General features: G+C 42.8%; 1 protein-coding gene and 2 long non-coding RNA genes across 3 annotated transcripts; 1 reads left to right on the top strand and 2 right to left on the bottom strand.

Annotated features, from left to right (window-relative positions):
* Positions 1 to 824: 824 nt before the first annotated feature.
* LOC146891423 (uncharacterized) lies at positions 825 to 7,297 on the bottom strand. The gene is made up of 2 exons (XR_014997292.1): positions 7,166 to 7,297; positions 825 to 2,591 (listed from the first exon to the last, which is right to left on the bottom strand). It is a non-coding gene; the product is annotated as an uncharacterized LOC146891423 (long non-coding RNA).
* A 218-nt stretch (positions 7,298 to 7,515) lies between these two features.
* On the top strand, positions 7,516 to 21,801 carry LOC125391147 (uncharacterized). Its single transcript, XR_007228983.2, has 3 exons — positions 7,516 to 7,858; positions 12,092 to 12,225; positions 20,841 to 21,801. It is a non-coding gene; the product is annotated as an uncharacterized LOC125391147 (long non-coding RNA).
* Positions 13,538 to 22,740, bottom strand: LOC125391146 (protein NipSnap homolog 3B-like). The gene is made up of 7 exons (XM_048420460.3): positions 22,578 to 22,740; positions 20,325 to 20,535; positions 18,561 to 18,719; positions 16,477 to 16,626; positions 14,191 to 14,277; positions 13,930 to 14,106; positions 13,538 to 13,636 (listed from the first exon to the last, which is right to left on the bottom strand). Exons 1-6 carry the CDS (start codon positions 22,635 to 22,637, stop codon positions 14,030 to 14,032), a joined length of 744 nt encoding a protein of 247 aa, XP_048276417.2. The 5' UTR covers positions 22,638 to 22,740; the 3' UTR covers positions 13,538 to 13,636; positions 13,930 to 14,029.
* Positions 22,741 to 23,435: the final 695 nt, after the last annotated feature.

Consider the following 23,435-nt stretch of genomic DNA (forward strand, 5'->3'; position numbering starts at 1 on the left):
GCTCCCTCCCATACAGGAAGTAGAGAGAGGTGGAGAAAAGAGAACAGGAGTATTCTGGAAAGCAGGAAGCTCCCTCTGCAGTTCTGCCCTGACCACGGAAGAAGCAAGGTGTAATCTGCCCAGCTGAGAAAGGTACCGAGCCATGAGGCTAACATAGATAAGAACAATGGGTTAATATAAGCTACACGACCTAATGAGAAGTCTGAGCTAATGGGCCAATTAGTTTATAACTTATGTAGACCTGTGTGTGATTTTCTTTGGGACTTGCCGGTTGTGGGGTACTGGGCAGGACAGAAACCCCAACAAGCCAGCCCTCATGTTACAGCTTATTTATATTTTAGCTATCTTTTTTATCTTAAATTAACTCATTTCTATTAATCTGTGTATCACCACATGGTTGTTGTCTACCCATAAGTTTTCAGTCGGCGCATCCAGCATCTGCATCCTGGGGGATACATGGCTTCTCCTTGACTCTGCCTACTGTCTCCTCCTCTATCTGGTTGGAATTCCCGCCTTGCCCTATTCTGTGTAGCAATAGGCCCAAAGCAGATTTTTTTTTATTAACCAGTGGTATTCATAGCATACAGAGGGGAATCCCACATCACCACATTTTTACATTTTTCTCTAGATAATGCTAGTGACGCATAGTTCCTGGACAAGGTCATCCCATTCTAATGTGCCTGATACTGTGTAGGTACTGACTACATCCTATAGCTTAGACATAAAATCTCTCCTGAAGGCTCCCTGCTGCACCAGTGAGGCTTGGATACCAAAACTGGTGGTGGTGGTGGTGGGGTGCCAGGATTCAGACATGGAGGCTTCGATGCAGGAGGAAGAACAGCAAACTTTATTTTTCCCAAGCTAAAGCCTTTTATACCTTCAGGCAACTGGCCCAAGACATGCTGAGCAGCCAGAGGTCAAGATCAGGGCATTGTGTACTGGGACCACTTCTGCAGAAAACCATGCACCAGAAAGAACACAAACATCCTTGTTGATTTCAGAGTACAAGGAAGTTTAGCTGTTGATCATGGGGAGTGAGGGCAGCCAAGCCATCTGGGTGCAACCAGATCACAACAGTTCCTCCCTTTTTATTTTATAAAATAAACGGTGCCTGTCTTAGGTTACTTTGGGTGGAATACCTTGCCCGTCATAGGGAATAGCCCTCTAATATTCCCTGTCTTAGGTGGCATCCTGCCCCCAAGGTATTGCCCGTCTGTGGCTACCGCTTATCCAACATCTGCAGCCAAACTTGTATGGATTCACGCTGTGCAGCTATCGCTGGGAGTGCCTGTCGGGTGACACTCATCTGATTCTGATACTGGTGGCTGAATCAACAGAGGATCCAGATATATAGCCCTAAACCAAGTATCCCCAGGACTGACAGAGCCAACTGGATCAGTGTTAAAACCATCCTCCTACTTTAGCCATCCAAGCCCATTAATCATTGGCCTGGTCAGGCTCAACCTGGGTGGAATTTACATCTTAAATAGCATGCACTAACTGGGTGGTAAAATTAACAAAGGTAATATTCCAGATCCCTCTCATTCAACGGTTGAGTTTCATAACAGTAGCAGAAGCATGTAATACAGTGCCAGGAGTAACACATATAACATGATAAAAGCTGGAACATGTTAACAGTTGAAAAGTCCAAAGATAGTCCACTTGCTCCTGAACAAGAGTCACTTGTTGGTTCAAGGTCAATATGCCCAATTGAATATGCCCATTAGATCATTTTGAATGTCCAAGGCATTGCTGACTCCTTCAGCCAGCTGATTGACAGTCTCAGCCATCTGCACAGTCTGTGAGAGAGCAATTCCGGCAGCAGTAGCTGCGGTGACAGAGATAGCAATAATGGTAACCATGACTGCGGTGATTCCAAAATCTCTCCTCTGCTGATGCAGAACAACAGGGACACACCCTTCATCCCTAACTGGCATAGGTATGGCAGCAGGAATCCTTATGAGAAGAGCGTTGTCTTCTATGGTGCAGCAGTTGGTGAAGGTGCAATTGCTGAAAGAACAATTAAGACTCCCCTCCTCATTAGATCCCGAACCACTCCATGTCACAAAAAAGAAGGGTGACAATACACAAGGGGAAGAATGAATAGAAAAATTCCTCCCAGCTGTGTAAGGAATCTTTGAAAATATCTGTCCGATTCTAACTGGCAGTTCCATTAAACACAAGCCACCCCCTTAAGGATGAGGGGAATAGCATCCATACAGGCATATGTTCCACAGAGATACATTCCTGTAAATACAGGGACTACACCCGCCTGGGTTGGTCCAAACTGGGACACATTCTTTATTATGGAAAAACAAAGGGCATCAATTAGGGTAAAGGTAACATTAATACTAGCTTGCTCAATCCTTACATGAGTGGATGCCCGACCCGTGGTATAATTGGTGGTATATATAGATGGCCAAAATGGACTATGTATTTCCACTGGCATCAGTAACGGGGATTTCTCACCAGGCTCCATACCACTCTCCTCTCTTGACTCAGCACTGGCCACGTCATCATCAGCATCATCATGCCATGGTCATCCACAGGTCGGACGAATCTCTCTGGAATCCAGAGAGGAGCTTCTGCATCTGGAAGGAAAACACAAACAGCCCCCCTGACCCTGCCCAGCACTGGAGCAGGGTGCATCCATCTTCCTGTTGCCAAATCTTTCCAGCAAACTTTCCCCGCCACAGAAGGCCCACAGCCCAGTGCCTACTCATAGCTGACTGACCTTGACCATCTACAGTCAAAAAATTCAATATAAAAAGAATATAGGATGTTGTAGTGTTTGGTCATGTAAATTACCCCTCTTTTATTTTTTTCAATATAATGTTTAAGCGAGCATTTGCTTGCTTCACAATGGCTTGACCTTGTGGGATATTGGGAACACTTTTGGTGTGGTGAATAGAGAAGGACACACAAAATTGTTGAAAACCCCTGCTAATATAAGCAGGACCATTATCTGTTTTTAATCTCTTTGGTACTCCCAAATAAGCAAATGCTTGAAGACAGTGACTTGTTGCATCCTTAAGTTTTACCCCTCGAAGCAGGGTGGTAAATATGACCCCCGAATAAGTATCAACTGATACATGCATGAATTTAAGTTGACCAAAAGAGGGAACATGAGTAACATCCATTTGCTACAACTCATTTGGTATTAGTCCTCTAGGGTTAACCCCAAAGGATGGGTGAGTATGAAAGGGTGCACAGCTAGAACACTGGGTTGTAATTTTTGTGGCCACAGCGCGAGAACAGACAGTATGATATTGTAAAGAACAGGCATTTAAATGAAACTTCCAATGAAGTTGCAAAGCCTGATCATAAAAATGATTGTCTAACTGACTAGAGGAGGTAGTCAAAAACAGAGTCCATATATCATGATTATTTTGTTCATAAGGAACAACAATAACATCAGGCTCCCAACCAAATGTTTGAATACTAAGTCTCTAGGCCTTCCACAGGAGGTGCAGTATTAACTCATATTATGGTGTCACTGTGCAACTGGGGGAGGCTGAGCCATGGGCCCAAAATAAGGGACCATCTTGCAAAAAAACAAAACAAAACAAAAAACAACAAACAAACAAACAAACAAAACTCCTGTAGGGGAAAACTGAGAAGGAAAAACCAGGAAGGAAAAAGGTTGATCATAATTTAGATACTGTAAATGTACCTCCTGTACAGCCTGTGATACTAATTTCAAAGTTTCTTTGGCTGTGGGGGTAAGTTCCCTAGGGGACAAAGGATCCAGGTCTCCTTGTAAGATATCAAATAGGGGTTTAAGTTGGCCTGTAGTCAGGACAAGGAGGGTCATATCTAATTGATGTCTCCAAGGAATAGCTGCCAATCATTCAAAGTCTTCAAATAAGAGAGACTAAACTGTAGCTTAAGTGGCCTGACTCTGCCCCAATTAAGCTCATGTCCTAAATATTGAAATGGATCCATTTGCTGTACCTCTTCTGGTGCAATCATCAGCCCTGTCGACTGTAAACTACCTTGTAATTCAGCAAAGGCTTCAAAAAGCAATTTTGAATTAGCAGAAGGCAATAATAATGTCATCCATATAATGTATAATATATAACTGAGAAAATTGCCTCCTAACAGGCTTTAGGGCAAGAGACATATACATTTGGCATATAGTTGGGATGTTGGTCATGCCCTGGGGCAAGATAACCCAATGAAAACGCTGTGCAGGCTCCTTAAAATTGGTGGATGGTAGACTAAATGTAAAGTGATGACAACCATCAGGGTGTAAAGGAATGGTGAAAAAACAGTCTTTTAAGTCTATGACTAATAGTTTCCAATTCCAGGGGATGGCCACTGGATTAGGCAATCCAGGCCGCAAAGATCCCATAGGCTGTATAATAGCATTAACAGTCCTAAGGTCCTGCAGCAAGCGCTACTTCCCAGATTTCTTCTTAATTACAAATATAGGGGTATTCGAGGGCGAGGTGGATGGGACTATGTGCCCGGCAGCAAGTTGTTCCTGTATAAGAGAGCAAGTGGCCTGAAACTTTTCTTCAGTAAGGGGCCATTGTTCCACCCATACTGGCTGATCAGAATATCAAGTAATGGGAATGGGTTGGAGCCATTCAACAATGGCCCTAACTAAAAGTGTCCAAAACCTCGCCGGTCACCCGGCATACAAATTACTTGGTCTGTAACCTGGAGCGCTCGAGGTCTGCCTTGACGACGACGGCCTAATCCCTGGCCAGGGATCCATCCAATTGATGTCACTAATGCAGTATCCTGGCTCCTTGGTTGAGTGGTTAACACAGCCCCCATTTCCTGTACCACATCCCTCCCCCATAGATTAGTGGGGAGCTGCTGTAAAATAAAAGGCTGAAAGAAACCTTCATGCCCCTCGTTATCCTGCCATTTTAGTATCTTGGCACTCTTTTGAGGGGAAGCTTGACCTATGCCTTGAAGACTAGCCAAGGTTTCCTCCAGGTCCCAATGCTTGGGCCAATATTCGTAGGACAGGACTGAGACATCCGCGTCCGTATCTAGGATGCCTAAAAAGGTTTTCCCCTCAATGTTAAGTTTTAACTGTGGCCTGTTTTGCAGGGTAGCTACCCAAAATGCACAGGTTCCTTTTGAGCCAAAGTCTTGAGTTCCCCTATGCTCTTTAAGAGAGGGATTATTTGTCAAAACCTGGGGTAATAAGACAAGTTGAGCAATTCTGTCCCCTTGTGGAACCACTAGCATTCCCTGCTCCACTGTGGTGAGGATTTTTATTTCCCCTTTATAGTCTGCATCTATTAAATCCGGAAGAATGCGGATCCCTCTAAGAAGTGTTCTATTGCGGCCTAAAATGAGTCCCATGGTTCCCTCAGGCAACGGCCCATAGACTCCTGTAGGCAAGACTTGGACCCCCATTTGTGGTATTAAGACGGTTTGGACGGAGACACAGAGGTCCAATCCTGCACTCCCTGGTGTTCCTCGGGCGAGGTCCACAACAGAAAGGGATTGCTTTGCAGGACAAATTGAATCTGACCACTGCCTGCGGTAGTCTTCATGGTTGGGGCCTCGGAGTGAGGCCCGCTTCCAGTATCCGTGTGGCAAAGGTCTCCCCTTGATGTCTGTCTTGTATCTGCAATCATTTCCCCAATGGTAACACTTTCTGCCTCTTGGACGCAGGCCTGAGACAGTGGCCCCTCCTTGATTGTTATGGGGACAATCCTTGCGGAAGTGTCCAGGCTGACCACACCCAAAACAGTTTCTGCTTCCCCCTTCATCTGACTGGCCCTGGCCTTTCCGGAGAGCAGCCGCCATAACCTGTCCAGAGTGATATGCCCCATCAATGTCTCTGCAAATGCGAATATAATCATTTAAACTTTTATTCTTGTGAGGCCGTATAGCCTCCTTGCAATATTTATTTGCATTTTCAAATGCCAATTGTCTTATGAAGGGCATTGCATGATCTGCGTCTCCAAAAAGTTTATCAGCTAGTTGTAATAACCGGGAAGCAAAGTCCTGAAAGGGCTCAGAGGGTCCTTGCAACACCTGGGATAATTGATCTCCTGCTGCCTTATTAGGTAATGTCTTCCAGGCCTGGACAGCAGCAGCTGCAATTTGCGCATAAACCCCAGGATCATATCCCATTTGCACCCCAAGGCCAGCATAAGCTCCAGCCCCAGTCAACATATCCAGATTTCTTTGAGGGAAACCAGCCTGGGCGTTAAGGCGGGCAGTCTGTATGCATTTCTCTTGATACTCTCCCCTCCATAGCAAGTAATCTCCACCTGATAGCACAGCACGGCAGAGCTGTTGCCAATCACTAGGTGTTAAATTGAGGGACCCATAGGATTCAAACATGGAGACAGTAAAAGGGGCTAATGGTCCATAAGAGCTAACAGCCTCCTTCAACTGCTTTATCTCCTTAAAAGTCAGAGGTGCATGCTGTCGGATGACCTGCCCTGGGTTATTGGGAGCAGGTGTCTCAATGACAGGGTAAGCCTGAAGCCCGGTCTGCATGTGTGGTTGCTGAAAAATAACTCCCTTGGATTGATAATGCATATCATCATCCTCATACAATGTCTCACATCCTTCCTCATAGGCGGGAGGTGCAGAGGGCCATGCCCACTCTCGGTCTAACTCCCGCTCCTTAGTTGATTCTTGGGTAGGTTTTCTGTGGACTCGGCAGCGATGCAACCTGCGCTGCAGCTCTGCGATCTCTTTCTCTAGCTGTTCTTCCTCAGATTCTTCTCCCCCTGAGCTTTTGCTCTCTGTACTTCCTTCACTAGGAATCTGACTAGCCATAACCTCTCTCATGTTCTTATCCTCTATGCCCACTGAGCGTCTAGTTTCTTCCTCTTGCATCTCTGCAAACGCTGGGCTAACCTTCTTCAGCTGTTCCTGCACTTTTGCTTTCTCGGTTAGCAGGGCATCCCTCACCAGCCTCCACAAGGGAAATGTCGCCACAGGCAAGTGCTCTGGCCCCCGTTTCTGTAACTCTCTTTGTAAGTCTGACTTAACTTGTTCCCAGTCAGGAACATTTAACCCTCCCCCTGCAAGAAACCAGGGGCTGGTGTCTGCTATGGTGCAGACAAAATCAGAGGCTGTCTTCCTTGTAACTTCTGTGCCTTGCTGTTTCAAGAGTTCCAGTATCTGTTCTGTCATTTCTACCTTACTTGTAGACGACCCCATTTTAAGCACTTGTTACCTTTCCCAATGCGTTCCTCAATTTAGCCGGAGTATGGAACAACCCCGTTCACATATCCCTATTTTCCAGATCTCAGTGGGATCTCCACTTGCCGTGGTATCAGACAGGAAGCTTCTATGCAGGAGGAAGAGCAGCAAACTTTATTTTGCCCCAAGTTAAAGCCTTTTATACCTTTAGGCATAGCCGGAGAAGTGCTGAGTAGCCAGAGGTCAAGATCAGGGCATCGTGTACTGGCAATGCTTCTGTGAAAAACCGCGCGCCAGAAAGAACACAAACATTCTTGTTGATTACAGAGTACAAGGAAGTTTAGCTGTCAGTCAGGGGGAGTGAGGGCAGCCAAGCCATTTGGGTACAACCAGATTACAACAGCTTCCGTGCTGAAGGCCTGGTATACTACTGGTTTCATACCATCTGGAGTCACCTGGGAGTGTCTCAGTGGGGGATTGTCTAGGTCAGGTTGGATCATGAGGGCTCTTTCTGACTAAGGGAATAGTCGTTGATGGATGGGCTATGTGAGAACATGACTGGAGGAAACGGAACCTTTGGCATCTTGTCCCGGCCCCTTCTCTCTCTTTGCTCACTGCTGCTATGAGATAAGCAGTCTCTTTTGTCACATGCTCCTCTTGCTGCCTTGTCACTGGCCCATTCCAGTGGAGTCAACTGCGGACTCTGAGAGACCCCTGAAGCTGCGAGGTAAAACAAACCTTTCCTCCCTGACACTGTTGATTTTGTCTCAGCCATAGAGATCTAACAAGAATGTCTATGATACTTTCTGCTTTATCCATTTTCTCTACTCTAATTTTGCATGGAGAAGTTGGAGTACCATTTTATACTGTAAAAAACAAACCAAGACATTCAAAGAAGCTCTCCAAAGACAACAGATTAAGTAAGTTAGGGCTGGTCCACTCACTTCTGTCTGCTCTTTCAGTGAGTTTTTAAAACTTTATTCCTTTTCTATGAAACATTGCCATATATTTTATAATGTTCACTGAATAATAATTTAAATCCCTTTTTATACACCACAAATTGCTGAGCCAAATTCATTGGATACTTCTTTTCTCTATTATCCACTCATCCTACAGGAGGTGAATGCTGTTCCCACCAATTTTTCTACTATATGGTTTTATCTTTTGTCTTAATTTATCAAGTTAAAGTGTCTCCATTTAAATTCTGTCTCTTTGATTTCTTGTGAATTGACCATTTTTCAGGATTTTATAAGCTGTGTCATTTTTATTTTTTAAGGTGACATTTGTTCAGTTTTCAGTCATTCTTTGGTTTGTTTTTTCTTTTTGACTTGAAGACTTCCTGGAGATGCTGGAAGGAGAAACATCGTGATGACAGAAACACGATAACAATGGCCTTCAGTGTTGACTTCTTGTATAATCCCCAGAGAGACGCATCAGTGGGTCAGAAGGGCACAGGGTCGTGTTGCGTGGGGAAACTCACACAGCAATAGCTTGTGTGGTCTATGATACAGGGTTATTACAAGAATAAAGACAAGTGTTTAGAATGCGGAGTGACGCTGAATTGTGCCTTCTCTTCAAACTTTCACAAGATGAGAGACGTTATGCCAGATACACTTGGCATGTGAACGTACTGGGGAATTGATTTCTTTTTCCTAAGTTGAAGTTTAACTCAAATTGGTAAGCCAAGATAGTCAGAGAGATTAGAAAATACTCTTCCAGCAGAAACAGACTCATCCATTATATTACTGCCCACAAGTCAGGTTTTGCTTGCTAACTCACTTGAATAGAAGGGAGAATATTATTTTGTCCTCTAAAATTCAGAAAGTTAAAGTTTACAGAGAGTTATCCCCAATGAATGTATGAGGAATCTGAAGAACATGGTTTTAGAGCATGCATTTCTGGGTTTGAATTCTGGTTTTGAAACCTAGTAGTTGTGTGACTTTATAAGTTACTAGTTACTTTGTTTCTCTGGTTTTCAGCTTAATTGTTGATTGGTGAAGATGATACTGTCACTTAAGGAGATAGTACTAATACAATGAGACAATTTCATGGCCTTATTTTTCTACAGAATCACAACTATGTATCATTTAATGATGACATTCTAAGAAATGCATTGTTAAGATTTTTATACTTGCATGATCATAGAATGTACTTACAAACCAAAATCACTATTTCATTAGACCGTGTAGTTTATTGGATTCCCGTGTTCTCTGCAGTCCACAACTAATCAAAACAATATATGGCATGTGACTATATTCACTTGATAAGTTTCTACACTGATACTATAGAATAATAGAACTACAGGCATCAAACATCCATGCCAAACAAAGGGACATGTCAGCAACATATGGAAAGGCTTTGGGTTTGCTTGTAAAGTATGTAGTCATCATTATTTTGAGAGGAGGTAGAGTTTGAGGAGTTTCAAGTAGGATTTAGATAATCATGCTTTCTGAACTGTCCATGGGAGACAGTGGCTGCTGTAGTCTTTGCTTGTAGCCATTGCTGGGGAGGTGGTCCCCAGGAGCATAGAATCTGTACGTATTCTCAATGTAATCTTCTCAATATTACAAATAAAGGAACCAAGGCTAAAGCAGTAAGTGATGTCACATGGATACAGTAGTGGTCAGAACCAAGATTCAGATCTTTTGACTTCTGGCCCAGGCTTTATTCTCCCAGCCTTGCTCTATGCCGATGGTTCTCAATCTTCCTAATGCTTTGACTCTTTAATACAGTTCCTCATGTTGTGGTAATTACCAACCATAAAATTGCCTGCGTTGCTACTTCATAACTGTATGTTGCTACTGTTATGAATCTTAATGTAAATATCTGATAGGCAGGGTATCTGATATGTGACCCCTGTGGAAAGGTCACTTGACCCCCAAAGGGGTGGTGAACTCCCAGAACCACTCTTCTATGCTAAGCTGGATTCACGGCCTGGTATGGTCGTTCTTAGTGGGCAAGGCAGTGCATGTCAGGACCGAGCATCCTGAGTCACTCTGACATGGGGTCACTGTCTGCTCTCTGAAGTCCTTGGATTAGCATCTCTGCACTGCATTTGTCAGCATTGTTGTCCTTTGAATCACTTCCGTTTGAAAAAGCTAATGCAGTAACTGGAAGAGAATCTGAAGGAGCAGACAGAGGACCTAACATCCTCAGGAAAAAAAGAAGTCATTACAGATGCTTATTTCTTTAGAAAATTAAGATTTAGGGGCTGGAGAAATGGCTCAGTTGTTAAGAGCACATACTGTTCTTACAGGGGACCAAGTTTCAGTTCCCGGTATCCATATCAGGGTGCTCACAGCCACCTGTACCTCCACCTCTCAGAGACCCAGCACCCTCTTTCGGCAGCCACTGTGGCACTTCACACACATACACACACACACACACACACACACACACACACACACACCATATGTTTTGCTACTCACCTCCAGTTCTCAGAGACCCAGTAGTTTCTTTGGCCACCACTGGCTCTTAACACACACACACACACACACACACACACACACACACACACCCCAAAAAATAAAACATGTTTTGCCATTCGCCTTCAGCTCTCAGAGACTGAGCACCTTCTTTTGGCCTCCACTGGCATTACACTCTCTCTCTCTCTCTCTCTCTCTCTCTCTCTCTCTCTTTCTCACACACACACACACACACACACACACACACACACACACACACACACTGAGCAAACTCCTTGCTGGAGCTATGTGAACTGGCTCCTACTGCTCTTTCTTCACTTCGTTCTTTCTCTTAGCTCACTACATTCTTGCCTGTTGCCTTCCTGTTGGTTGTTGAGCATTTAAACTCATTTCTTCTGAGAACTTCAGTCTGTACACATCCTGGCACCTTGTAGTATTCTTTCTAAGTTTTCTTGATGGTTCTTATTTTTTAGACTTTGGAGTGATAATCATCTCAGAGCTAACACCGCTAGCTAAACTGGACTTTTGTCACCCCGCTCACTGCCCTCCCATTGTGCTGTATTTTTAGCCAAGTTTATGCTGTTCAACTTGTATGTCTTAGATAATTCTCCGGGAATACAGACTACATGAAAGCAGGTACTTTGTCCTGCTAACCGTGCCTTTTAAGATGTAGTATCTGCACATAGATCAATGAATATTTTTTGTATCTCAGAGGCTGGTTCTACAGAAGAGCTCTTTTTTTTTGAGGCAGGGTTTCTTTGTGGAGCCTTGGTTGTCTTGAAACTTGTTCTGTAGGCTGGCCTCAAACTCGCAGAGATTCACCTGGCTCTGCCTCTATGGTGGTAGAGGCCTGTTACTCAACAGTTAGGAAGCTGTCCTAGTTAGGGTGACTATCACTGTGATGAAATACATCACCAAAAGCAATGCGGGGAAGACAGGGTTTTATTTGGCTTATGCTTCACATCATAGCCCATCACATAAGGAAATCAGGACAAGAACTCAACTGGGATAAAAACCTGGAGACAGGAGCTGATGCAGAGACCATGGACAGATGCTGTTTACTGGTTTGACACCCAAGGCTTTCTCAGTCTGCTTTCTTATAAAACCAAGAACCTCCAGCCCAGGGGTGGCACCACCCACAATGAACTGGGCCCTCTCACACGAGTCACTAATTGAGAAAATGCCCTCCAGACTCACTTACAGTCAGATCTTATGAAAGTATTTTCTCAAATAACATTCCCTCCTCTCAGATAACTGTGGGTTGTGCAAACTGACATAAAACTAGCATGCACAGAAGTGGGGACGGGAGGTTAGGACCTCGAGGAAGTCATTAGCTACACAGTGAGTTCCATACTAGTTTAGGCCGCACAATGAGATCCCTTTTCAAAACAAACAAATATACAAATAAACCTGAAGACCAAAACAAAGATAAGCAAATGAAACTGTGTTCACCTTTCCCACATGATCCTATGCTCCTAATGTATCCAGACCACCCAGGTCCTCCTAGGTGATGCTACTGTGTCTTTCTTTTGCAGACACAAGACCTGAATGATTGGAGAAGAGAAGCTTACCACAACCTTAGTTCCCCAGACCATCACAGACCTCTTCCAAATGGGGACCGGGGTACAGAGAACCCTGCAGATACTTGATAGTACAACAGAAAACCAAGGTAAGATACTGCCTGTCCTCTCTGTCCAGTGGGGTGGACTGCTATGTCCAAAAGTGAGACTCACATCAGTCTTTTCCAAATGGTGAGGGATAAGCACATTTGTAGTTGGGATGAAATGATCCTATACTTTTCATGGAACAGGGAAGGCCTCGCTGTGACAAAATGCCTGGGAACAATAATGTTAGAAGAAGAAAATTTTATTTGGCTTTATGGTATGGTTGCTGAACGTGGTTGTTGCTTAGACTGCTTCGAGGTAGTACTTTATGCTAGAAGAAAGCTGCTCACCTTGTGGCAACCAGGAAACAGAGACAGTGGAAGGGCTCATATGTACCTTTCAAGGGCTCAAGATCAGAGATGTACTTTCTTCCTTCTAGGTCCAACCTCTTAAGCTTTTTACCACCTCCCAATACTCTATTACTTGTTGACCAAGGCTTCCACTGATAAGACTGCCGGAGGGGTACTATTCTGTATCCAAACTGTGACAAGTAGTATGATGTTTACTTAATGTAGGCATATTTACAATAAGGACAAAAAAGTATTCCTTTTTTGCATGACATCAATTTTAAAGAGGATGATAAAAATATAAAACCTAGTAAAAAGTATCAGAATATAGAGGTAAATTTTTTTATTAGGGCAAATGCTTCCATTTCTATAATGACTTCTTAAGATACCTCAAGCACCTTTGTTAAATAAGATAAAAATGAAATAAGTGTTAGTCAAATTAATTATAAATAACATTTCAACATATAAACTAGGGTCATCAAGACTTTCAGTATGCTGATCTAGTATTTTCTAAGCGAGTGACTGACAATACAGACAACAGATGATTATACAGTTTTTCATGTGAAAGAAATTTAATATTTACATGAATCCCACTGAGCTACACACTCCAGCCAATCTGTGGTACATTGTTAGGGCAGCCTTAGCAAACTACACAATGACCTTTTCAGGTGAAAGAGCTGAGCTTCACCACACTTTTCCATTCCTTGATGATAGCTGTATACAGTCACCCATGACTGTCTCTTCTCTCTCTCTCTCTCTCTCTCTCTCTCTCTCTCTCTCTCTCTTTTAAGATTTATTTATTTACTATGTACACAACATTCCTGCCATGTATGCTTGCAGGCCAGAAGAGGGCACCAGATCTCATTATAGATGGCTGTGAGCCACCATGTGGTTGCTGGGAATTGAACTCAGGACCTCTGGAAGAGCAGTCCGTGCTCTCAACCTCTGAGCCATCTCTCCAGCCCATGAATCCCATTTTATATTATAAAATAAGCTGCTGAAGCAAAACATCTCAGACAATCAGACAAAATTTAAAAGTTTCACATATTTATTAATAATTTGATAATTTGGTCCCAAGCTTGGAAGTGTGATCTCATTTGAACCAAGACTGTTCTACAGAAGAGCTATTCTGAAAGAAATGAAGAACAAAGATCTTGATATAGTGACCAAGTATCTTTGCTAAGAAACATCTGATGAGGTAAATATTAGTAAAAATTAATAATAAGGCATTTCAGCTTATAAACCAAAGAGTCTACAAGGATTTTACTGGGACCAAATAACATTATTTTTAAATTAACTATTTTTAGTGTATAATAATGAAGTGGCATGGGGAAAATGAATTCTATTTCCCATATAGAGATGGGTTTTGCAAAAGGGACCTAGATGGGCCTAAAAAATACAAGGGACATAGGAACAACTTACCTCTTCATTGAACTAAAAAGTAGAAATAATTCTTTTGAGAGTTTTGAAGCACCGTCTGCCGACACAGTTTTCAGCAGTTACGGGAACCGTTGGTAGGAAACTATTTCAATGGTGAAAACGGCTCAGGAATTAGGAAGATATTCTGCTGAATATCTAAGTAGTTGACACTTTCCCGAACTGGAAAGACAGTGCACACGACATCAAAAGTTATAAACTGACTTATGTTCTAAAAAACAATTCCTGCCCAATGAGCCAGCTCACCAGCAGACACGACCTTGGGATTGTCATGAGCCAGGTGTCGCCCGGCTGCGCGACTGTCTGCATTTGGGCTCCACCAGAGAACGTGCACTGCAGGAGGAAATGAGAAAGGCATTCACACACAAATACAGAGAAATTAAGTAACAAATCAAGTCCAGTTACTAGAGTTTAAAAGAGCGACACCAAATATTTCAGTGATAAGATTTCCGAGCAGCCAGAGACTTGGGAAAGAAAATTATAGATTAACTAATCGGACTGGTTTTACAGATGAAGGAATGAAGCAGGTTTGAAAGGGAAGGAAAGTAAGACAGCTAAAGCAACTCCAGATCCAGACTGTATGACTTCCTAGTATATTTTATTTTAGCATCTCACGTTGGCAGCTGAACTTGGTAGCGAATGTGGAAGGGTCAGCCAGGTGGCACTGGTTTTGCAGGCACACCGGGGTCATGGAGAGCAGCTGGAGACTGGCCCTATGTAGCAGGGCTGGAGTCCCTCCCAGAAGAGAGTCCAGGGAAGACCACTGGTGAGGATTCAGCCTCGGCATACTGGGGAAGCCAGGATAGTGGGGTGACTGCGGAGGACAGCGGCAGCTGTGGAGGAGGGGTGTGGATAGTGGGGTGACTGAGGAGGACAGCGGCAACTGTGGAGGAGGGGTGTGGATAGTGGGGTGACTGCTGAGAACAGCGGCAGCTGTGGAGGAGGAGTGTGGATAGTGGGGTGACCAGGACAGCAACAACTGTGGAGGAGGGGTGTGGATAGTGGGGTGACTGCTGAGAACAGTGGCAGCTGTGGAGGAGGGGTGTGGATAGTGGGGTGACTGCTGAGGATAGTGGCAGCTGTGGAGGAGGGGTGTGGATAGTGGGGTGATCAGGACAGCGGCAGCTGTGGAGGAAGGGTGTGGATAGTGGGATGACCAGGACAGCGGCAGCTGTGGAGGAGGGGTGTGGATAGTGGGGTGACCAGGACAGCGGCAGCTGTGGAGGAAGGGTGTGGATAGTGGGGTGACCAGGACAGCGGCAGCTGTGGAGGAGGGGTGTGCATAGTGGGATGACTGCTGAGGACAGCGGCATCTGTGGAGGAGGGGTGTGGATAGTGGGGTGACCAGGACAGCAGCACCTGAGGAGGAGGGGTGTGCACAGTTTCAGTCTGAGTCCAGGAGGTAAGCTGTGTGTTCTGAGGTTGGCAACACTAGCAAAGTGAAGCAGCCAAGGCCCCCTGAAGCCCAGACAATCGATCTGTGAGTAGGTCCCAGATGTCAAGCAGTGAACTTTTGATACTACTGAATTTGGGGTATTGATTTGATTTTGAATTTGATACTCTGATCTGGTTCTTCCATTTTAGAATAAGATGTTACAAGAGCCTACAGTCAAAAGACTTTGGATATTTTAAAGAGATGAAACTTTTAAAGGTGGTATGACTTTCAAAGTTATACTATGCTTTATGCTGTGATGATAATATTAACGTGACATCTGGGGACAAACAAGGAAGGAAAGCTTACGGTTTAGTCATGATGTGTTTATATGTCAAGTTGACAGTGGTTCAATTGTGTTAGCTTTTTGTTACCTTGACACAAAGCTTCTCAGATGCATCTGAGAAGAGAGAGCCTCAGCTGAGAAAATGTGCTCCATAAGATAGATGGGGGCAAGCCTGTGCAGCCCTTTTCTTAATTAATGACTGATGTTGAAAAGGCCAGCCTACTGGGGATGATATTACTCCTGGCCTGGGACTGTATACCTAGGGTCATATAAAAAAAGCAAACTCAGCAAATCTGGGGGAGCAAGCCAATAAACAGCATTCTTCCCAAGCTTCTGCTTCAGCTGCTGCCTCCAGGTTGCCGCCTTGAGTTCCTGCCTTGACTTTTCTGCATGGTGGACTATAAGCTGTACAAACCCTTACTTTCCCAAGTTGCTTTTGGTCACAGTAATAGAAACCTAATTAGGACAGTGGTAGAACACTTGTCTAGCATGCATAAGGTCCTAGGTTCAATCCCTAGTACTGATAATAATATATTTAAAGAAATAAAAGGATTATACAAGAAATACTATTCCCTGACATTATTATGGTTGTTAAGATTTGTTTGTCTTATGTATCATAAAACAGAAGTTTAGCATTTCAAAATAGTTTTGGTAGGTGGTAAGTTCTAAATAGGAAAGAGACAATTTATCAACTCTTTAAAATGATAAAAGTACAAGAACTTGTCAATAACATATGAACTTTTACTAAGGAATCCTAGCAGATAAATAGGTCATCAATATACATAGAAATTTGAAAAGAAATGGACATCTGTACCTCTGTTGAGTATTCCATATTCAGAATGAAACACACCAATTAGTTTAGCATAGCCTTGATTGACATGGGCATTTACTGCTCTTTCAAATGCCTCACCCCATAGAGCTGGGCCACCAGGTTTCATAAGAAAAGTAACGAGTTCATAGACTCCTAGAATATGGAAAAAATAATTTGAATAATGACAGTCATAGAATGTCTACTCACATTCATATTCACTTGGTTTCATGAGAAGCTTGATCTACAAGTACATATTTGAAGGACAGCACATATACACATTTATACAGATGCAGTAATGCTATCTGCATTATTTCCCTTAATTTTATGCTTAGAAATCCCTTGTCCATGTGGAAACTTATTTATGCTATTAAACTTAATTCCACGGGTGAGAAAAAGTAGGGGCAAGTGAGGACTGGAGAGATGGTTCTGTAGTGAAGATATGTACTGTTCTCATAGAGGGCCAGGGCTCAATTCCCAGCACCATGTCAGGAAGCTCACAACTGCCTTTAGCTATTTACTAGCTCCAGTGTATCTTACACTTCGTTTTCCACAGCAGGAATATGCACTCGCTGTACACACACACACACACACACACACACACACACACACACACACAGAGAGAGAGAGAGAGAGAGAGAGAGAGAGAGAGAGAGAATGAGTAAAAAATAGGTTTAAGGAAAGAGCTAGGTAGGGCGGTGGAGCTGCATGGCTTAATCCCAGCATTCAGGAGGCAGAGGCAGACGGATCCCTGAGTTCAAAGAGTGAGTTCCAGGACAGCCAGAGCTGTTACCCAGAGAAACCCTGTCTCTAAAAACCAGAACAAAAAATAGAAACTATGAATATATTATTGTCTGAAATATTTAAAAACTTGTTACTAAAGTAGATATTGAGAGATTAGCGGAGAAGATATTTTGATGGCTTGAGGGTATATTTTTAGGAAAGAACGTAAATAATTTTTCATGGATTTGGAGAGGTGGCTCAGTGACAGAACACTTGCCATCAATGTATAAAATCCTTGGTTAAAACAAAATAAAATAGAATTTTTCTTCAGTGCCTATGCTTTTAACTCTTCCACTTCCACCATTTTTTCTTCATGTTCTTTGGCACTGTGTGTTTTCATAGCCATTAGGAAGAGAAACAATGTAACAGAAATGATGTTTATATTTCCGTATTCTGCAAAACAAACCACCATAAAGATATAATTTTATGGTTCTTAAATACTTTGGCTACATATTTGAAATGCACTTTATCTCTACACAGAAGTATAAATCAGCAGAGGCAAAGAACGAGGTTGCAAGTAGTCTAATGAGAGAGGACAATTATTTTATTGAGATAGTGCTGAGAGCTAATAAGAGGCCCACGTGGGCAAAATTCATCTAGGGCTTTTCAGGTCTCTTTGTAGTGTCATCTAAAACATACTACAAAGTTGAGAACGACAACAAAAAAAATTCTAATTAGTTTATGTTTTTCTAATCTGACTTCTAGTTAAAATTAGACTGAGGTCATAGTTTCTTTAAATACATAAGAAGTAAAATCAGCAAGAGGACAGAAAATTATTTTCAAACTGAAAGAAAGAGGAAGACAAAAATTATTCTAGTACTAGAGAAATTCCACTTAATCATTGGCCCCAAATTTGTTTTGTAAAAAAAAAAAACAACATAGATAGTGAATTAAAATTGGGTGTAATTTATAAATATATTTAATATAGTAAACATAGCTATATTCATGTAGATATATAAAATATAGTTATATTTAAATATGAATATTGTTTTAAAACAATGATAGAATATGATATATGAGCTCTTACCAACCCACCAATGGACTCTGGCTCTCAATATGCAGTTTTCCGCTACTACTGCCCATGTGACATTTTCTGTAACATAGTTGAGGTTTACCAACCTTCAAATGGGAAGGTGTCCCCATTAGTCCTCGCTCTTTAAGGATAAGTGAAGTGCTGCACTTTAGTTTGATTTCAACGATCACTTATGCCCTCTATAAAAGGGAGAGTCCCTGCTCTTAAAAGTACATTAGAATATAACATCTGTACCATTGCAGCCACGGAAACGCAGAGGCTAAGACAGACGCACCTTCCTCTGGAGGCGTTCCTATTTTGCACCATGGTACCAGATAGGTAATTTCACTCTCCTGTTTTTCAATGGAAGGCAAATTTGGAATGAAGAATTTTTCTTGCCATTCTGGATCATTGGCCAGGGCTTTGACAACTGCCGCTCGATGAGCAAAATTATCTGGTAGAAAAGAATGGAGAAACGTCTTTCAAAGCTAGTTCCAAGCCATCTATGCTTCTCTGGCTTACATCTGGAGGACACAAGAACAACGTACTGTGGCGTTGGGAACAGCGATGTCACACCAAGTGGCTCCTGGTCTTCAGGGCAAAGGAAATGGAAACCACTATTATGATCTCATCGAATGGGCTTCACAGGTTCTACCTCCTCAAAGGTAGCTACCTACAGAAGGTCAATTACCCTCTGTTCCTCTGCTTTTTTTTTTTCTCAGTCTGTGATAGGGGAAAATAATGTAGCATCAACCTCCAGGTTTGTGCTGAGGATTAACTGAATAAAGAGGGCTTACAATAGTGCTCGACACTTACATGCAGATTGATCTTACTATGCAGTGGAGGTATTTAACTGGCAGTGTCAGCTGAGACAAATTTTACTTCAGTGTTGATGGTAATCAGTCACACACACACAGTTTAAATGTACTTGGCATCATTTCCTTTGCATAAGCAACTTCCAAAGAGACCGTGCTGATTCTCATACTATTGTTTCTCCCCAGCACTGCCATCTCTGCCTTCCCAGTACTGACATGGGTAGACATGTTCAACAATGTATGGGCCTAGTATATATTTATGGGAAAGGCATCACGAGACTAAGGTAAATTATTTACATAGTTTGTGCTAGGGAAAGGAATAACACGTGCCTGAAGTGCGGTCAATTAGAACTTCATGACTTTCCCCAATGGGCCATGACTTAACATGAACCACGTGTGAAACAAACGTTGCACTAAAGGTGTTTGCTTCAACAAACAAAGCCGAAGAGACAAAAAGTGCACCCAAGCCATCCACAGAATCTTTTCTCACTAAAGAACTAATTGAACATTGGTGACCGAACATAAAATGCAATTAATTAGTAAGAGTTTGCTGAACGTGACCAAATCCTGGTGTAGGCTAATTTAAGATTAGACCTCTAAAAAGGCTAACAAGCATGCTGAAAAATTTTGTAATGGTCCCCTTTTTCCAGGCAGTGCAGTTTCAGTATGAGAACGTGTATGTAGTAATGTGTTTCCCTTAACTTTTTAAAGTAAGATGACAGCGAATTCATTAAAACTCTGGGATGTCGAAATGAACTGGAAATAGTTTATAAATGCAATGGAATCAATAAGCTCAGGGTTGGGGAAGGTCAAAGGTTCACTGCCATTCCCTCTCAACCTCCATTCACTCCCAATCCTGAAGGTGTGAACTGCCCCCACTAAGACACTGATATCCAGGTCTAGCACCTGATACCTCTTTCATTCTGTGATCTTAACTTGGACTCATGTAAGCAGTTTTCAGTTTTGCATTAAAACATTTTTTCCAATAAGACACTGTAATGTAGCCTAAAATTTAATGAATTGATAGATAAGAACTCTTAATTTCTCAGTTATGTTAGACTTTGAGCTATTAAATGTGAACCAAGAAGAGGAGTCACTGAATTTACGTTTTGGCTCTGCATTGTTTTTTTTTTAAAAAAGCTCTCCTTAATCTGTGTCTATACGAATGTATATCCATCTAAGACTCCTGTAGCATCTACCCAAATAAAAATCTATATGGAGCATTTGAACGTGGCGACTCATACCATACTTCCAAATATGGAATACTCGGTCTATTCTGCCTCCAAATTCTACACGCCAATAGCCAACCAATTCAGAGTAAGTTGTCCGAAGATGAATATTTTTCTTAAAATTTTGCATGAACTCTTTCATCTTCGAGGGTTTAAGGTAATAAGTACAAAACTCATAGAATGTTCCTTCGACTTGTCTTTGGCCAGTAGCAAAAGATGAGCACACCTGAGAAAAGATAAAACAAGTCTCAGTATTTAGGGGAGGGCAGAATTTGTGTTATCTCCCACCCAAACCTGGGTCTGGTGACAGAGGACACAGTAGCCGGTTCACAAACCCTACTGCATTTCTCTCATCAATGCTCCACAGATGCAGGTTAGTAGGTTTTAAAGATAACTATGGTTAAACGGGTATTCTCCTCAAGCCACCTCTTCAAACTATGGCATTGCTGGCTTAGAGCAGCTCCTGTGCCGGAGAGCCACAGGTAGGATCCACGTGCGTTCTGTTTTCCCTTCCGCTCTCTTCATCTACAGTGTGGATGACGACAGTGCTGTATCCGAGAGAACTCTGGAGACTGGATGCCTTTGGCTATACACAATGAACGTGTTTACTAAAAGAAAACTTTTTGAAAAAGGAGAAACTGCCATTCATGTCGAAGAATCCTTCCTCATCCAGCAGAAACAGAGCTGGAATGCAGTCGATGCATTAGTGTGCTTCACTATCCAACTGCATGACAAACTTTGGTGATAGACCCGTTGTCCTCAACCTCCCGAATGCTGCAACTTTTAATACAGTTTTTCATGTTGTGAACCCAACCATAAAATTATTTCATTGCTTCTCCGTAACTGTAGTTCTGCTACTGTTATGAATCGTAATATAAATATCTGATATGCATCCCCAAAGGAGTTGACCCACAGGTTGAAAACCACTGTAATAGATAATGAGTGCTAAAAAATTGCCAGAATTGCCTAAATCACTATTAATTTCTAACAAGAAACACAAAGCAAAGATGGCTTTAATGCACTTAGTTGTACGAATGTTGTAGGAAAGCCTTGCAGGTATTTTCGGAAATGATCATATTTCTAAGTTTCTAGTTGTTGTTGTAAAAGCACTTTTCCCTGGAAAAGATTCTGTCAGAAATCACCTTGTGTATGTCTGTACATATGTGTCTGTATATGAATGCACATACTGTATGACCCTGCACTATAAAAACCGTTTGGATTTTCAAGTTGGGGTACTACGCACCCATTTCATGAAGCCAGGAAAATCTGCTAAAGCACATCAGATGAGTATAAAAGTATGAAAAAATGACTGCATAAATGGACTGCTTAGTATGGATAGAAAAAGTAATCTTTTCCCTCTTGGTAAATTTTTGATTACAAAGCACTTTATCGTACATAAAGCTTAATAAAATTTTCTCCCTTTAGTTCATTGCACTGATACCTACTCTGAACTGTATTCTTACCGCACAAGTCAGTAAATTTTCTACAAAAATCTGCAGCTGTCTCTGCATTTGATGGACTTTGTGTGTGTGTTTGTGTGTTTAACCAAAATCTACAAATGGGATTATTAGAACTGCTTACTGTCTATAGTTTAAAAATAAATAAAACATCAGAAAGCGAGCCAAAGACAATCACAACAAAACTTTATAGGTTGATTCAAAGAGTGAGTGTGCATTAGGAGAATGAAATATTTGTGGAAGGCACAAAGTTTTGTTAGTATTTCCATGACATAATACACGGGAGGGAGCCTACAGAGAGGAGCGAGTGGAGAGAAACGATTTTTAAGATTTCTGTGGCAGAGTCAGAATTACGCTGGGGAGAAACCAGCTTCATTATGTGCAACTTAGACTTGTTCTTGCTAGCACTGACTCATTAAAGACAAGGTTGGCTAAAAAATAAAAATAAAAATAGAAACTAAGTTCAGCGAAGCCCTATAAGGAAATAATTGGTGGCTTTGCATGGGCAACGCTGGGTGAGCAGTCACTAGTCTCTTCTTCAAGGTTTATCAGGCTCTAGACCAACTTAATTCCCTCTCCTTGGGTTAAGTCAAAGTCCCGGCCGGAAAGAACTGGATTCATCCCCAGGATAAGCCCCTGCTCAACAGCTACAGCTGGATGGTGGATCTCTTTGGCACAGGTCTCATCCCATCTTAGTCGCTTTCCGGAGGCTCCAGTCCTGCCCTAATGGCTGGGCGCCCCAGACATCGGGAGTATCAGCGCCTGTGTCCCCCACAGCTCCGCCCACCTCCCTGCAGGCCGAATCTCCTACCTGTGGCGTCAGTGCCCGTGGGGCCAGCACCTTCCTTAGGCAGCTTCGAAGCGCGAGCATGGCCCGGCCTGGAGTGCACTGGAAAGACCGCCGTCGGGTGCTGGGGCTCGGTTAGGTCCGCGCTGGGCTGGGAGCAGCTCAAGGCGGCGGCTCTGCCCCTCTCCTTCTGTGCGGTCAGCTTCTACCCTTTACTCGGCTTTTGTTCTGCAGAATTCGGGTCCTGACGTCAGAGGTGATGTTGCAATTAGCAGAACCCTGAGCTCCTAGCAATTCCACACCCTGGGCCACCGCTGTAAGCCCCCTAGGGTACTAACTTCAAAATGTAGGTCGTAAATGATGGATGTACATGGGTGCTCTAAAATTTCGGGGTGAGGTGACCTAGGACAAGAACCAGGAAACTTCACCTTTACCTCAGAATACTCAGCATCCTTGTTGACCCCCCACAACGGGACCTGAAAGGCTCTGAATAAAGGTTAACTGTCCTAGTGCCCAGAACATTGGGTCCACATGCCTGAAACGAGACCTTCACAGTCATATGCAGAGGGACCAAAAGGAAATTGCTCTGTGGTACTTGAAACAGCGGACCTCTTTGGTACTCCCTGTTTGGCTGTTGGCGCCCAGGTTAACTTCATCTAACATAACTGTTCCCTCCCTCTCCCCTCACGGTTATGTCTCTGTTAGGTATACTCCGCTGTTTTGAAGTTTTCTGTTTACAGATAATGTCCTTTTACTAGAAGGATGAGAATTTAGATCACCTCAGAGCATGTGCCTCCTGGCATCTCCAGCGTTTAAAATAATTACTTCATTAGTCTACATTAAAATTTATGACTCTTCTTACTAATAATTGCTGCATACATT

Source organism: Myodes glareolus, chromosome 16 (assembly GCF_982192425.1).
Source record: "Myodes glareolus chromosome 16, mMyoGla1.1, whole genome shotgun sequence".
Classification (NCBI taxonomy): domain Eukaryota; kingdom Metazoa; phylum Chordata; class Mammalia; order Rodentia; family Cricetidae; genus Myodes; species Myodes glareolus.